The sequence below is a fragment of the Squalius cephalus genome (genome assembly GCF_949319135.1).
Source record: "Squalius cephalus genome assembly, chromosome: 23".
Taxonomy (NCBI): domain Eukaryota; kingdom Metazoa; phylum Chordata; class Actinopteri; order Cypriniformes; family Leuciscidae; genus Squalius; species Squalius cephalus.
The window spans coordinates 5325364-5343358 of record NC_137144.1 but is presented as its reverse complement, the minus strand read 5'-3'; the positions used below and the strand labels follow the sequence as shown (position 1 = coordinate 5343358).

Below are 17995 nucleotides of genomic sequence, written 5' to 3'. Positions count from 1 at the left end.
AAAAAATCTGCACACAACTGTTTTCAACATTGAAAATAATAATTAATATTTATTGACCATCAATCATCATATTAGAATGATTTCTGAAGGATCATGTGACACTGAAGATGGGAGTAATGATGCTGAAAACTCAGCTTTGATCACATAAATTAATTACAGTGTAAAATATTTAAAAATAGAAAACAGCTGTTTTAAATTGGAATAATATTTCACAATATTACTGTTTTTGTTTGTATTTTTAATCAAATAAATGCAGCCTTGGTGAGCAGAAGAGACTTCTCCTAAAAACATTAAAAATCTTCCTGACCCCAAACTTTTGAACGGTATATATATATATATATACACACATATATAAATACATATATATATATATATATATATATATATATATATATATATATATATATATATATAAATATAGCTGCGAGCAGCGATGGAGGGCCAAAGCCGGCGGTACCGCCACCCCGGTGCCTTTAGGTAACTAAAGGCACCGGGGTTGCGGTGCCACCGGCTTGGGCCCGTAATCGCTGCTCGCAGCTATATTTATTATTATTATTATTATTATTATTTTGTCAACCTTTCGGCCACTTTTGGGGCCCTTAACATGCTCGAAAACTCTTGAAATTTTGCACACAGGTCAGAACCCGCGGCCATCAGGGCCGGACTGAAGCTGGTACCCGGGCGTGGCAGGGGGGCTCGACAGCGCCCCCTGGAACGGGATCCGAACACTTGTCCATAAATCAGACACGCTTGCATGTAATAATATGAAACTCGGTACACATATAGATCTCATCGGGCCGAACAACTTTCGTGCTCTAAGTTTTACGCCAGCCCAACAGGAAGTCGGCTATTTAGGGTTGTTTGGAAACGCATGCTGTGGAATTTAATGTACTCCTCCTAGGGAATTCATCGATTCGCCTCCAAACTCGGTGTGCATGAAGTCAAGACATTGAGGATGCTAAATTGCGGACGGATTTTTGATATCTCGAACGGTTTGGCCGTGGCGAGGAAACGAATTTATGGCGAAAAAATGAATCAGGAAGTGTGTTATAACTTCTGCAAACATTAACTGATCTTGATGAAACTTCAGCAGTGTGTTCGTTGTAAGAGGCCGATCGCACAGATGTGACTATTGTGAGTCAAAGTTATAGCGCCACCAACAGGCAGCAGGAAGTACATCACTATTAAAATGCTTTGAAATCACTGTCTTATTTTTACCAGATTTGCTTCAAACTTTATGTGTACAATGTAGACACACGGCAGATGTAAACCTGTGAAAGGATTATTGATATCTTAGATACTGTTGCCGTGGCAACGCATCAAACTTTAATATTCTTTTTTTATGCTTTTGAGACTCTTAACATACTTGAAATTGCATGAAACTCGACAGACACATCACATTTATTATCCAGTAGACATGTGCAAAGTTTCAGAAACGGGCGTGGTGAGGGGCTCAGTAGCGCCACCTTTAGTCATAAGTGGGGGGGTTAGTTTTATCAACAGCAACAAAACTTGGTATGCGTATTGTTCTCATCAAGACGGACAACTTTCTAATTTACATGAACCATCTCCGACCAACAGGAAGAGAGATATTTTGGTTTGAATGTGGATTTTCTGAAGAATTTTCTCTCCCTCTCTCTGTGTCTGTGTGCGTGTGAGGGGAGGGGGGGATTTGACTATTGCTTTTATATTGTTAATCAAGGTTTCAGGGGCTTTTGGGGTCCTTAACGTGCTCAAAAACTCTTGAAACTTTGCACACAGGTCAGAACCCACGGCCATCAGGGCCGGGCTGAAGCTGGTACCCGGGCATGGCTGGGGGGCTCAACAGTGCCCCCTTGAACGGGGTTCTAAAACTTGATCCATATATCAAACACGCTCGCATGAATTAATATGAAACTCGGTACACATATAGATCTCATCGGGCCGAACAACTTTACCCCAGTCAAGTTTTACGCCAGCCCAACAGGAAGTCGGCTATTATGGGTTGTTTGGAAAACGCTTGCTGTGGAATGTGAAATACTCCTCCTAGAAAATTCACCGTGTCCCCTTCAAACTCGGTGTGCATGTAGTCAAGACTTTGAGGATGCTAAATTGCGGACGGATTTTTGATATCTCGAATGGTTTGGCTGTGGCGAGGAATCGAATTTATGGCGAGAAAAGAGAAACACGGAAGTGGAATAACTTCTGCATACATTAACTGATCTTGATGAAACTTCAGCAGTGTGTTCGTGGTAAGAGGCCGATCAGATGGATGTAGCTATTGTGAGTCAAAGTTATAGCGCCACCAACTGGCAGCAGGAAGTGTGTCACTTTCAACATGCTTTTGACAAAAGTGGGGGGGTTAGTTTTAACTACAGTAAAGAAAAAATAGTTTGTATATTGTTCTCATCAAGCCGGACAACTTTCTAATTTACATTCAATAGCTCTGGGCATCAGGAAGTCAGATATTTTGGTCTGAATGTGAATTTTTTTGCAAAATCAGCCTCTGAATTTTTAGCCACTCCTCTTAAACTATTTATTTTATTCGTACCAAACTTTTTCAACATGATGAAACTACATTAAATATGCTAAATTGTGAATGGATAATAAATATCTCAAACGGTTTTGCTATGGCGAGGGATTAAATAATGTCCAAAAAGGAAACACTAAAAATCTTCTAAAAATGTAATTATATACCATTTATTTCTATATAAAAGTATACAAATATCACAACTAAACCCATTTTATTCTGTTTTTGCAATTCAAGAAGAATGAAAAAGTTAAAACAGGCTATTTAGTGCTATTTGGTTCAACAAAAAAGCAAACATAGGGCTATACTGCCCTCTTGTGTCCAAAAGGACATCAAAAAAGTATATAAAACTTTTTACCAGGTAGGCCAATATTGTATTTAAATATACATGTATTAGGTATGTGTCTGAGGATATTTTCCCACCGGTTAATCGACGTGTGACACGAGTGGGTGCTTTTAAATCGCTAATATAATAGTGTAAGAAAAATAATGATAATGTTGCACACACAAATCACACACATGTGGGAAAGAATGATGCTTTTAAACAACACTAAACCGCCATTAGGTGTCGCCAGGCATCCATCTTAATAAGCGAGTCATTGATTCATTCGTTCAAACGATTTGTTCGAATGAGTCGATCATGATTAAGACAGATGTTTATGGATTGATCATTCAATCTTTGAGTCAACCGATTCGTTAAAAATGCTGAATCGTTCAGTTATGAGAAAACACGTGATGCGTGATGGTTCTGCCGTGATCTTTGTTTAACTATTTTCGCTGCTGAAACAGAACAAAAACAGTCAACATTGCATCTAAAATGTAAGTGACTTAATTGTAACTGTTTATTAACCTGTTGTATGAAATCTAGGGGTGGGAGAAAAAAATTATTCTTAGATGCGATGCGGACGTGGACGATTCTGAATCGATTCACAAATGTCAAAAAATCGATTCTCTAAAAAAAAATTTTCTAATAACGTAATATTGACGGAAGGCAAAAGGCGGAACTCTAAGCGGACGTGCGTGCAGTCTGTGGCGCGCACATAACAGAGAAGTTTCTTCTGCTCACCAAGGCTGCATTTATTTGATTAAAAATACAAACAAAAACAGTAATATTGTAAAATAGTATTCCAATTTAAAACAGCTGCTTTCTATTTTAATATATTTTAAACTGTTATTTATTCCTGTGATCAAAGCTGAGTTTTCAGCATCATTACTCCAGTCGTCACTGTCACATGATCCTTCAGAAATTATTCTAATATGATGATTGATACTCAAGAAACATTCATTATTATTTTAAATGTCGAAAACAGTTGTGTACAGTCTTTGATGAATAGAAAGTTCAAAAGAACAGCATTTATCTGAAATCTAAAGCTTTTGTAACGTTAAACACTACCGCTCAAAAGTTTTGGGTTAGTAATAATTAAAATTTTATTTTTTGGGGAAATAAATAAAATAAATCAGTACTTTTATTTATGAAGGATGAGTTAAACTGATCAACAGTTACAGTAAAGACATTTATAATGTTAAAAATATATATATTTGAAATATATGCTGTTCTTTTGAACTTTACATTCATCAAAGCATTTTGAAAAAAAAAAATCTGTACACAACTGTTTTCAACATTGAAAATAATAATGAATATTTATTGAGCATCAATCATCATATTAGTATGATTTCTGAAGGATCATGTGACACTGAAGACTGGAGTAATGATGCTGAAAACTCAACTTTGATCACAGAAATGAATTACTATGTAAAATATTTAAAAATTGAAAACAGCTGTTTTAAATTGGAATAATATTTCACAATATTACTGTTTTGTTTTTTTTATATCAATAAATGCAGCCTTGGTGAGCAGAAGAGACTTCTCCTAAAAACATTAAAAATCTTACTGACCCCAAACTTTTGAACAATAATATATATATATATATACATATATATGTATGTGTGTGTATGTATGTATGTATGTATATATATATATAAATATAGCTGCGAGCAGCGATGGAGGGCCAAAGCCGGCGGTACCGCCACCCCGGTGCCTTTAGGTAACTAAAGGCACCGGGGTTGCGGTGCCACCGGCTTGGGCCCGTAATCGCTGCTCGCAGCTATATTTCTGATTATGTTCAAGATGGACACATTTCTATCATAGCCCTCCTCTGAGAAAACCTAGCGATACGTTTTTTTCAATCTCATCTGAAATGATCAGTGTTGGGGGTAACGTATTACAAGTAACATGCATAATGCATTCAGATTACTTTTTGATGTTACAAGTAATGTGTTACAAGTAACATGCATTACATAATCAGATTACTTTTTGATGTTACGAGTAAAGAAACGCATTACAAGTAACATGCATTACATAATCAGATTACTTTTTGATGTTACGAGTAAAGAAACACATTACAAGTAACATGCATTACATAATCAGATTACTTTTTGATGTTACGAGTAAAGAAACACATTACAATATCATGCATTACGAAATCAGATTACTTTTTGATCTAACAAGTAAAGTAATGCATTACAAGTCACATACATTATGTAATCACATAACTTTTTTGATGTCAATGAAAATTACATTCTAATAATACAAATACATTTATTTACAGTCAAAAAAGCCACTCCAGATTAAGTATTTTCAAAAACAATATTCACATTATAATTATGAATTGTAGCTGAAATATAGCCATTGATGCATGAGGTCCACTATAGTGGACAGATGATTAATCAGATTTTTCTACCAATCTAAAATTTGGAAAATGTAACTGTGATAGGACTCATTAGATATTGCTTGATGCTGCAATATATTTTTTTTTTACCTATAAAGAGTCTCCTAGAAGGAATGGGTGGATATTCCAGAGCAACTTGGCATTTCTGACTGACCCTTGGCCATCTTGGTTTGGAGGGGAAAAAAATCAAAACACAACGGCTTGCCACTTGGTAGCAATGTATGATGATGCATCAGGGTCCACTGAAGAGGATGGTGTGCAACTAAGCCATCAAAACCCGTGCAAATTTAAGAAAATGCTTTTTTAATAGCTGTCCACTGTAGTGACCACTATGCATGAAAGGGTTAATTAATTATATGTTTTTTTACATTGAAGTTTTAGTATTATAGCCCAAAAAAAATGCTGTTTAGCACGAACAATGTCATTTCCACCACAACCTGTCTTTACCACCACAATGAACACCGTGGTGGAAATGACTGTGGTGGAAATGACATTTCCCCCCTTTCTCTCTAAAATATCATGCTATGATAGCCTGCTAATATTAGTTTTAGAGTTAGCATTAAATATACACAAATTACACATTATTAATTCACGCATAGTGGTCACTACAGTGGACAGCTATTAAAAAAGCATTTTCTTGAATTTGCACGGGTTTTTATGGCAAAGTTGCACATCAATCTCTTCATTGGACCCTGGTGCATCATCCTATAAATTGCAACCAAGTGGCAAGCCTTTGTGTTTCGATTTTTTCCCCCTCCAAACCAAGATGGCCAAGGGTCAGTCAGACATGCCAAGTTGCTCCAGAATATCCACCCATTCCTTCTATCCTAGGAGACTCTTGTAGGTAAAAAAAATATTGCAGCATAAAGCAATATCTAATGAGTCATATCACAGTAAAATTTTCCAAGTTTTGATTTTAGATTGAGAGAAAACTCTGATTAATCACATGTCCACTGTAGTGGACGTCATGCATGCAATGGCTATATTTCAGCTACAATTCATAATTATAATGTGAATATTGTTTTTGAAATTTAAAACTTAAAAACTTAATATGCATTGACTTTTTCTACTGTAAATAAATGTATTTGTATTATTAGAATGTAATTTTTAAAGTTATCTATAAGACCAACGCTACTTTTGCGTCATGGAAGGGTAACGCCCCTTTTTGGGGGAAGACAAACGGATTCCCCCGAGAACAGAACTCGCTCTAGATCTGCAAAGTTTCTTGATAGCAAAATTGGCACAACAGAGCAGGTTAGTTATGATATAAAAAATGATCAGCTCTCAGATTCTGTCAATTTTATTACGAAATTCAAACACTAAATACCGTTTTGGTAATTGTAAATGTTACGTGACAGATCCCTAGCGGAAATGTATATTCCTCATACATAATATCGATGAATCAGTGTTTTTCAACCGCGGAAACTGAACAGCTGGAGAACAATTATGTCACATAACATTTACCTCAGGAAATCCATTTAATGACCGTAATATAGGCTAGCACGTTAGTTAAAGTTAAGCTAGAAAAAGGAGCTATAGAGAGTATTTGGCTAAATATGTGTATGGCTACTATTACATATTTATTATATTTTTACTTATATCATTAAATAAGGTTGTTATTATAATAAAAAAAATGCATTATATTTAATTTGAGTTATTTTTAATCTTAAATAATACTAGATAGGGCTCTCTATATGTTTACAGCATTAGGTGAGTTTTTTTTTTCTTGAGAAAAATGTACGCCTATCTTGTGTAGGCTTACCTAATATTTATCCAGATGAGTCAATATTGAATCAAATCACAAGATCTGAACTTTATTGTGAAATTTGTGTCAAGATAATAAAAAAAAACATAGCTTATCAGAAATTGTACCATGTAAACATTGTAACATGTTGTCACTAAACCTAATACAATTCTGTTTAGTTACTAAAATCTTTTGACAATCACAATACACTTATTTGTGATGCAAGACATTTTTTTACATCCCCAATCCAATACATCCAGACATCTACCACTATGGAATCACCAAATATAGCCTATTTTTTGTCATTAACACACTCACAGTATGACAAACTAGACGATGAGGCCATGTCTAGAGGAGTCGGTAGTTTACTTGGATCATATTTCTCTTGATTTTTTAGCTACTGACATAGTTTTGTTGTCGACTAGCTATATAGTTAGAAAGACGAAGCTGCTATCAGCCAGCTAACGTTACGTGATTAGCTCTCACTAGGCACGCTACCTTCGTTTCTGCTGGTGTCTAGAAAGTGCTAGGACTTTGAAAGTTGTAAAATATGACATTTCAACAACCACTGCTGGGCTAACTTTACATGTAACAACACGAACGGCAGTAGATCAAGCCTTCTAGGCTAGATAGGATAGCGTAATGTCACAACATCCAATTTGACAGCCCCATACATACATTGGTCCCATACAAATTTTGCCGTACACTGAACCTTTTTACAACTTTCAAAGCCCTAGCACTTTCTAGACACCAGCAGAAACCAGCCAAGTCCACTTTAGTCCTAGCCTGCTACTATTTCAACAGTAAAATCAGTTAACAGCCACGGTAGCGTGCCTAGTGAGGGCTAATCACGTAACGTTAGCTGGCTGATAGCAGCTTCGTCTTTCTAACTATATAGCTAGTCGACAACAAAACTATGTCAATAGCTAAAAAATCAAGAGAAATATGATCCAAGTAAACCACCGTCTCCTCTAGACTCCTCCTCATCGTCTAGTTTGTCATACTGTGAGTGTGTTAATGACAAAAAAAATAGGCTAGCACTTAACTTGGTGATTCCACGAGATAGTGGTTGATGTCTGAATAGTCCATATTTGGCCACTGCGTGGGGTCATTAATCCAGTTTTCGACCATTTCAAAGGGACACCTCTGTAACCCCGTATCCAGTAGCTTCTTTAAATACTGCTCACGGTCCTCGGCAAGCAAAGAGAGTTTGTATGTTTGTGCCATTTTTGCTTTTTTATTCAAGTTTATTCAAGAAACTTTGCAGATCTAGAGCGAATTCTGTTCCGTTTGTTTTCCCCCAAAAAGGGGCGTTACCCTTCGATGACGCAAAAGTAGCGTTGGTCTATAGACCTTATGTAGCTCCGCCCCTTTTCAGCGCTGCGCTCATTGTCTTTTGACTTCCGGTCTGTATTTTCACAGCGTTTTGCGTGTTTATTAATGAACGGCTCGTTTTAAAATCTTCCCGGTCGATTTACATTTGTTAAGTCATCTGCTTTAAACATTACAGTCCTCATGATAACTTTCGTTAACTTTACATTAAGTAAATCCACTTAAAAAGCTAATTACTCCTGGACAGAAATGCCATATAAATATACAGAGCGACCGCAAAACGGAAGTTAAAAGACAATTTTCCAAAGATGGCGGCGCCCTTGTTTCTCTGGTGCATAAGGTCTATACAAACCTAAAACAATGATCCCAGGATTCTATTTTGTACAGTGTGGTGGAAATGACAGTGAACCCAAGGGACAAGGGTTATACTTATGAAAAATATAGGAAAATGTGAATAAATATTGGAATATATAATATGTATAATTGAATTAGACAATATTTTATCATTTGTACTTGAAATCTACATTATTTAAATATTTAATTTAGAATTAAGCGAGGTTGAAGGTACAAAGTCTGACTTAGGGACAGAGGGAAAACGGTAAACACCATGCATAAAAGGCCTCATATTATATAATAAAAATAATGATTGAGCCATGATACATTTTTTATAAGTTCCCCTTGGGGTGAAGTAAATGTGGCAAAAACAAAAAAGAAGAAATGTTTTTTAGATTTTATTATTTCATCCAGGGACAAGAAAAGTACCATAGTTAAAGAATCATCCATATACATTTAAAATACTAATATTTACCATTCTGAGTATTTAACAATCTGATTGCACAAGGGACAAATTAATATTTGCATCAATTGTTTTTCATCGTTTGTAGTCTAGCAAGAGCAGAATAGAGAACTTTGAGTGCAAAAAAAAGGTCACTAGCTAAGAGCATGATTAAGGACATAACTGTTGAATAAAACTGACAGACTTCTTTTTGGTATTCACACCAAAACGCAGTTTATTGTCAACAATAGTCCTAAATATTTATAATTTTCCACACACTCCACTTTCTCACCTTTAATGAACATACTGGGAAGAATGAGCTTCAGTTCTGTAATCAATAGTCATATTTTAGGTCTTAGATTGAGCTGCAGACAAGCATCACCACACCATTTTACAATGTCATCAACAACTGGACCTTGGCAAGTTATTATTTATTTTTTTGTTGTAAAGTTGTAAAGACTCTCTGATCCATTTTCTCTTGTCCGGGTATGTTTTTCTGATATGTTGACGCTTGACAGGAACTGATGGAACAACTGCCATTTTAATTGATATATTTATCAGATGTGTTAACGAGCATACCAGCGCGTCTTTGTGTATTTATATATTTTCATACGCATCTTTGGCCTTTGAGGATTTCATGGGCTTAATAATCTTAGCCACTTCCAGATCAGTTATTTGCTCTAACCTGAAAACCGGCTGTCCAGGATCAATAGGCTTACGAGCTATTCTGACGAACTAAACATTTGTGTTATTTCATTGACAGAGTTAATAAAGAAATTGCTGAATTCAGTTGCTAATTAATTTGGATTATTTAGCAGCTCGTTGTTAACTTTTATTTCCAATCTATCATTGTCCATTTTATTTTGCTTTCCAATCAGTTTATTAATATTTTGCCATATGATTTTGCCATTTCTATTTGCACAAAAAAATGCCTTGGCTTTACGTAAGGTATGAGTTGTTTTGTTTCTCATGGAAGTACATCTTTGCATATCAATATAAGACCAGATTTTACAAACACTTTGAGTAAAATGTCTCATTCTTTCATAACTATTTTGCAGTGATTATTCAGGGTAGATGGTTTCCCCTTTTTTTTTTACCTTTTCCTCTTTCTATAAAAGGTATCTTTTTAAGATGCCGCGGTATGTTTGGACAGAAGACGAGACAGAGTTCTTCATTAAACTCATAAAAGACAAAAGTATTACGGGAATACTGGCAGTAATTTTGCGATTGTTTTTTATTGACATTTAGAAAATATTGCAAAAGTTTTGCCCAAATCTGTTATGGAAACCTGACTTGTGATGCTCTGAGTGTTCTGACACCTTTCTATCACAGGCAGCATTAGGTTTTTTATCAGTTTGAGCTACAGTAGCTCTTCTGTGTGATGGAATAGCCTTCGCTCTCCATGTGCATCAATGAGGCTTGGGCATCCATGACCCTGATGTTGGTTCTCCAATTGTCCTTCCTCGCACCAATTCACTGCTTACCAGGAAAAGCCCCCAAAGACATTTTGGAGAGGGTCTGATCTAGTCGTCTAGCATCACTATTTGGCCCTTCTCTCTCAGATGTTTTTGCTTGCCCATTTTTCCTGCTTCCAGCACATGCAATTGAAGAATTGACCAGTGTTTAATAGAATTTTTTTTTGACTGGGCTGGTCGGGTCAGTGGTAAAAAAAGTTTACTTGCCCTGCCAAATTTTTCACTGGCCCCACAACAAATTTACATTACATTTTTACATTTTTGCCCCTTATCTTGAATCTGGGGGCATTCTAAATGCATTTTAATACACTAAATCGCGCAGTAAAAGCGTGCACTCTAAATGTACAAGCGCTAGTCTAATCTACTAGACTACATCACGTAGTGTATGCGTGCACTCAATTGGTGCGTTTTTGTTTGGTTTTTGTAATGTGAGGGACATACTGATAATGTCAGATCGTTTAAATCAACAATTACGACATCATAGACGATATATATTGTACACCCCTACAGCACTGGCCTGATTGGGCAAGTGACAGTTCCCTCAACTGTCCTGAGCGTCGTTCACACTGGCCCCGGGCCATCGTGCAGTCCTTAATGTCGAGCCCTGAGGGGGCAGAGCCAGAGAACCGGATGAAACTGATGGAGGGGCAGAGCCAGAGAACCGGACAAAGCTGATGGAGGAGGAAGAGCCAGAGAACCAGATGAAACTGATGGAGGGGGCAGAGCCAGAGAACCGGACAAAGCTGATGGAGGGGGCAGAGCCAGAGAACCAGATGAAACTGATGGAGGGGGCAGAGCCAGTAAACCAGATGAAACTGATGGAGGGGGCAGAGCCAGAGAACCAGACGAAGCTGATGGAGGGGGCAGAGCCAGAGAACCAGATGAAACTGATGGAGGGGGCAGAGCCAGTAAACCAGATGAAACTGATGGAGGGGGCAGAGCCAGAGAACCAGACGAAGCTGATGGAGGGGGCAGAGCCAGAGAACCAGATGAAGCTGTTGGAGGGGGCAGAGCCAGAGAACCAGATGAAGCTGATGGAGGGGGCAGAGCCAGAGAACCAGACGAAGCTGATGGAGGGGGCAGAGCCAGAGAACCAGACGAAGCTGTTGGAGGGGGCAGAGCCAGAGAACCAGATGAAGCTGATGGAGGGGGCAGAGCCAGAGAACCAGACAAAGCTGATGGAGGGGGCAGAGCCAGAGAACCAGACGAAGCTGATGGAGGGGGCAGAGCCAGAGAACCAGATGAAACTGATGGAGGGGGCAGAGCCAGAGAACCAGACGAAGCTGGGCAGAGCCAGAGAACCAGATGAAACTGATGGAGGGGGCAGAGCCAGAGAACCAGACAAAGCTGATGGAGGGGGCAGAGCCAGAGAACCAGATGAAACTGATGGAGGGGGCAGAGCCAGTAAACCAGACGAAACTGATGGAGGGGGCAGAGCCAGAGAACCAGACGAAGCTGATGGAGGGGGCAGAGCCAGAGAACCAGATGAAGCTGTTGGAGGGGGCAGAGCCAGAGAACCAGACGAAGCTGATGGAGGGGGCAGAGCCAGAGAACCAGACGAAGCTGTTGGAGGGGGCAGAGCCAGAGAACCAGATGAAGCTGATGGAGGGGGCAGAGCCAGAGAACCAGACGAAGCTGATGGAGGGGGCAGAGCCAGAGAACCAGACGAAGCTGTTGGAGGGGGCAGAGCCAGAGAACCAGATGAAGCTGATGGAGGGGGCAGAGCCAGAGAACCAGACAAAGCTGATGGAGGGGGCAGAGCCAGAGAACCAGATGAAGCTGATGGAGGGGGCAGAGCCAGAGAACCAGATGAAGCTGATGGAGGGGGCAGAGCCAGAGAACCAGACAAAGCTGATGGAGGGGGCAGAGCCAGAGAACCAGACAAAGCTGATGGAGGGGGCAGAGCCAGAGAACCAGACAAAGCTGATGGAGGGGGCAGAGCCAGAGAACCAGACAAAGCTGATGGAGGGGGCAGAGCCAGAGAACCAGACGAAGCTGATGGAGGGGGCAGAGCCAGAAAACCAGACGAAGCTGTTGGAGGGGGCAGAGCCAGAGAACCAGATGAAGCTGATGGAGGGGGCAGAGCCAGAGAACCAGACGAAGCTGTTGGAGGGGGCAGAGCCAGAGAACCGGACAAAGCTGATGGAGGGGGAAGAGCCAGAGAACCAGACGAAGCTGATGGAGGGGGCAGAGCCAGAGAACCGGACAAAGCCGGCCGATGGAGGGGGCGGAGCCAGAGAACTGGATGACGCTGATGGAGGGGGCGGAGCCAGAGAACCAGATGAAACTGATGGAGGGGGCAGAGCCAGAGAACCGGACAAAGCTGATGGAGGGGAAGAGCCAGAGAACCAGACGAAGCTGATAGAGGGGGCAGAGCCAGAGAACCGGACAAAGCCGGCCGATGGAGGGGGCGGAGCCAGAGAACCGGATGACGCTGATGGAGGGGGCGGAGCCAGAGAACCGGACGAAGCCGATGGAGGGGCAGAGCCAGAGAACCGGACAAAGCCGGCCGATGGAGAGGGCGGAGCCAGAGAACCAGACGAAGCCGATGGAGGGGGCGGAGCCAGAGAACCGGACAAAGCCGGCCGATGGAGAGGGCGGAGCCAGAGAACCAGACGAAGCCGATGGAGGGGGCAAAGCCAGAGAACCGGACAAAGCCGGCCGATGGAGAGGGCGGAGCCAGAGAACCAGACGAAGCCGATGGAGGGGGCGGAGCCAGAGAACCAGACGAAGCCGATGGAGGGGGCGCAGCCAGAGAACCGGAAGTAGAGTGGAGCCAGCAGAGATGATGAAGTGTGGAAACTGATGGTTGTGAGGTTGACCTTGAGCAGCTCACCATGGCGGTGTTCATTATTTGGAAGGAGGGAGGAGAACTTCATAAACCACCTGCTGACCTTGGCATTGTGATCGATCGAGGGAGTTGAAGTTTTGAATCTTTTCAGAGTTTCAAGAATGTCTACTGTTTTAGTTGATAGATGTTTCAGTTGTTTTTGTATGATTTGTATCAGTGTACTGTCAGTGTGTAAACTGAACAAACGTTAATAAATACTTATAAAGCAATTTGAGTCTTTTGTGACTAAACAATCTTGCATTATCGGGAAAGGTACATAATTCAGAACTAATTAAAAATATTACTTTTTATCAATATTAATTCTGAAATTATAAAGTTTTTACTTAAAGGTCAATTAAAAATGATTTGGGAAAAAAAGTTGGAATGCAATCAAATTAAGTTTATGTAAATAAAAGGATTGAACAAACTTAAATAATATAAGTGTGATTGACCTAGTTAAATTAAGTTGATAAAAAGTTGAAAAAGAAAAGATGACTTTACCAATTAAAGTAATTTGTTAAGTTGATACAACTGTTTGCTTTCTTCAGTGTATGTAATGTATAAATTATCCTGAAACATTAGACATTAGAAAGTATACATCATTCAATATGTGTATCGATATAAACTTTCATAGGTTTTCTGAAAGTCAAAAGGAAATTGTTCTACATTATAACAATTTTGCTGTAGTACAAATGCATTTAATATATGTTGATAAATCTTCAAAAGTGAATAATTAATAAAAAGTAATACAATAATAACATACTATTAGATTGATTTAAATAATTTAATGAGAGGGGTAAAATAATATTACATGACTATATCAAGAATGTCATGTTTGTTTTTATTCTAGAATACAAATATTACATTTTCATCCTAATTTAAAATGAACATGTTTTACTTGTATTTAAACATATTTTATTGAATGAATAAAATCTGTTTTATAAAATGACCAGGTTTGATTAACAAGGCTTTGGAATTTTCCACTAGAGTACGCTGTTGTCCAGGCATGCTCATGCCAAGTAATTCATACAAGTTTTCCCAATTATTTTATTTTATTGTTATTTTTTACATTTTTGTGATTTTAATTGTTTGTGCATCTGTTCTTAAATTTAAATAATCTTAAGAAGATTTTGCCTAACCCAAACAAGACGCTTCCCTGTATCACGATAGCAAACTGAAAGACGCTTTGTGATTGGCTAACACCTCATCGAACACAGCTCTGATTGGTGTGTGTCATTTTACAGTAATCATCAGTGTGTGACTGACGATACTTGTCTGAAATGTTTCTGCGATCGCTGCCAAACTCCAGTAAATGTTCTGTTTACCACTTTACCATCTTGTACATAATTATTTGAGGTAAGACGAACCTGTTTCCTCTTTCAAGACGGCTTAATAGTTATATCTTCAGTGTTTTTGCTCTTTTGTTTTAGAGCTGTTAGCAATAGCAAGTCTGAGGAACTGACAGAAAATGAACGCTAATATTAGCACTCATATTGTCATTATTTATATTCTGCATCAATGAAACATGCATGTATACACAAATAATTACAACTAATCAAAAACCATACTTGATCAACCATTTGACCCATGCAGTTTGTGTTTTCTTCTGGTTTGCAAATGGCTAGTTAGCATCGGATGCTATTTTTACCATTAGTCATGAAATACAGATTATGTTTTATTACACATAGTGTTGAATTACAAATGATGTGTGATCTGAATCGGCGTCAGGCTCAGATACTGATTCCAGACTGAACCCATGGATGCCATGTATAAAAATATGCACACTAAGCATATGTTGTTGTTTTGAGTCTCCTGCTATTTTCCCTTAAATTGGGTGCTTACTTTTATCAATATTATCAGCATTTTCTAAGGTCTTTATCTATTTACTAACGAATGTAAGTGTTTATAGCAAATGCAGTGTGCATGATTGTAAAACATGAGCATAACTGTTGTAATGTTCATATTGATTTGCAATGAGGCACGTGATCATATTTTGAATTGAAACTTCAGAACTGTCTGTTGTTGTTTTCTTTTTATCATTTGATGCATTATTTCTGAACAAAATTATTTAATTTGCAGAAGAATAAAAAAGAAAGACACCTGCCATTTAGGCTAAAAGTTTTGAAGTCTTTATTGACAAGATTTTTACGAATTCACTAGAGATTGTCCAATGAAATTGATTTTGTGAATCCCCCCCCACACAATTAAATAAGTGGTGAGAAAATTGTAATGATTTCTTTTACGTTGTTGGGAAATAGGCAACCAGTTTAAAATAATATAATGCAGTGTGGTCGGTTTTCATCATTACTTCACAGTTTGTGTCATGGGACTGTCGTCACCTGATAATAGAGGTAGATTTGAGTTTCATCTGCTTTTAACATTATTGCCATTATTTGACCTAGTGGGAAACATACAGATTGAACAGGAGAGGTCCAAGGGTAGATCCCTGGAGGACTCCGCAAGTTTACATATAATGCCATTATATTAAAATACTATCAGGCCATATTCACTATTCTGGCCCTGAATTTTAGCATAGGACTGTGATTATTGCGCGTAACTTTTAAGCTGTCTTGCAAGTTTGGTGCTTATAATGCAGGAATTCACCCAAAATACATATAGCAATGTGGATTGAATAAATTAAGACAGATAAACAGATCAAATCAATATTTGAAATCTTTCTGTAAGACTGTAATATCACCAACAGTGAGAGTGAATCAGCACTATGAGATACTTGTACTGTATTCGAGCTGCAAGCTGCAATAAAACCCTTTCGCTTGCGTTTACAATCAGTGATGCTGTTAACAGGAGCCACTGCAGCAGGAACATGTGTTTAATGCACACCCAATATTTAACACAGCATCCATCACTTACCAGTTCTACTTACACACCACACACTAACAGATTTTCAACCAGAGTCTCGACTGTGAACACAGGAAATCTTGCAAAATCTCGCGAGACCTCAGAATAAGCATATAGTGTTTGGAAAGGTTTTACACAACACGTTGTATTTAAACATTTGTGCTGTTGCCACAAATCAACAAGCTGATCCTCCATCTCTGCTGTCCACATCAGTTTCACTTTGTGCTGCGCCATGACTGCGTTTGTAATGCTTCCGTCTTCCATCATCTCGCTTTCTGATTGGATATTGTTTCGTTTCACGTGATAATCTCCAGAGTGTGCACGCGTTTGTCCTCGGGGTCATCACACACATCAGGATTTCTGATCGTAAATATTAAACATGTTGAATATTTACGACTCGTGATCGGGGCGGCTCCGACGTTTGTACCAAGGGAAAATCTAATTAGATAATCTGTAGAACCATCAAGATAATCGGGACATAGCTAGGATTGCCAGAAGGGGGGTAATCGGCCCAAAATCAGCCCGATTATCTTTTGGTGTGTACCCAGCATTAGGATGCTCATAATTAACAGTTAACTGATATTAAGAATTTTGACCGATTAATACTGGTTAAATATCGGTAATTTAATTTAACACTCCGCGGGTCTCTTCGTAGATCAGACCGGAGATGCGCTTGACTCCGCCGCGTCATGGTGAAATATGTGTGTTTGTTGTAGTCCAGCCAAATGATCTCTGAGGACAGTAAAATGACATCTCTTGTAATGTCACGTCAGTTGCCCATTTTTGTTTTGTCCGTTTAAAGTATAAAATCGTTCTGCTTGAATCATTTGTGGCCTGGTGTTAGGTCAAGATAAAAGCTCATTGTGAAATACTTTTATATGGTAAGTCATGTGACCGATTGCCAGCGTATTGGATATCTGGGAGGCATGGCTCAATTCAATGTCAACCGGAAAACACGCTCCATGAAATCCCTGTAAGGATCACAGGAGTGTGGTTCCCCCTCAACCCAGTTTGTTATGGCCCGGAGGAGCAGATCACATGGCAGATTTCACATTCTTCAGGGTTTCAGCAGACAGTCATCCCAGCAATCCTCCCATGATGCCCAGAATGAGGGGTGGAGGCCTGACTCTTGAATATTATCGGGATTTTGGCCTTGACCTCTCAGAGCTGCCATGTGATTCTTTAATCTTCGCCAGGACACCCTGAGCCTCTTCATCTTCATGGCTTTCCTCCTCTTTATCCGTCGTTTCAACGATTTGAAGAAGAAATTATTTATGGTGTCGCAAACTCTCTTTAACCATCATAAATATGTGAGTAAGTCTTTAGCAGAATCGTTCAAACTTTTACTGTTTTTACAAGTTTTCTGGTTGGAACATGAAGCTGAGGATTCTAGACTGGGAATGTTCGTATTAAAACACAAACTTCATGGCCTGAATACCATCTAACATGGTTGAATAATAGGGTGAAATACAATGCTCTGGACGTTTTTTCCTCATACTGTAAAAAAAAATGCAGTAAATCAATGGTGTTTAAGTGTAATTTTAAGGCGGTAGAAATATACTACTGCGATAGTGACAATTAAAATAATCACAATTATGTAAACTGGTTTAATTGGTGGGTGAAATCCGTATAGTTGTCATTCAAATAATGTTACAGAGCAAAAAAAATGCAATGGTCTTAAAAACAAGATTCATTTTCTTAAGTATAGTTTCTTAAATTTTTCTATTAATTTTGAGATCCAA

At 38.8% G+C, this 17995-nt stretch overlaps 2 protein-coding genes across 5 annotated transcripts in view; one reads left to right on the top strand and one right to left on the bottom strand.

Moving 5' to 3' along the window:
* Positions 1–17995, bottom strand: part of LOC307151410 (histone H4) — an 80401-nt gene that overhangs the window by 56436 nt on the left and 5970 nt on the right. The gene's annotated exons all lie outside the window — the stretch shown is intronic.
* Positions 14620–17995, top strand: part of ankrd27 (ankyrin repeat domain 27 (VPS9 domain)) — a 47309-nt gene continuing 43933 nt past the window's right edge. For 2 of the 4 annotated variants that reach the window (XM_079859385.1, XM_079859384.1), the window contains exon 1: positions 14620–14750. Coding sequence is in view for 2 of the 4 variants with exons in the window: in XM_079859383.1 (XP_079715509.1) it covers positions 17474–17563 (90 nt within the window). In the remaining 2 variants the exon portion in view is untranslated. Of the gene's footprint in view, positions 14751–17417; positions 17564–17995 lie in introns of those variants that run through there. The other 2 variants (XM_079859383.1, XM_079859382.1) reach the window with 1 other exon arrangement.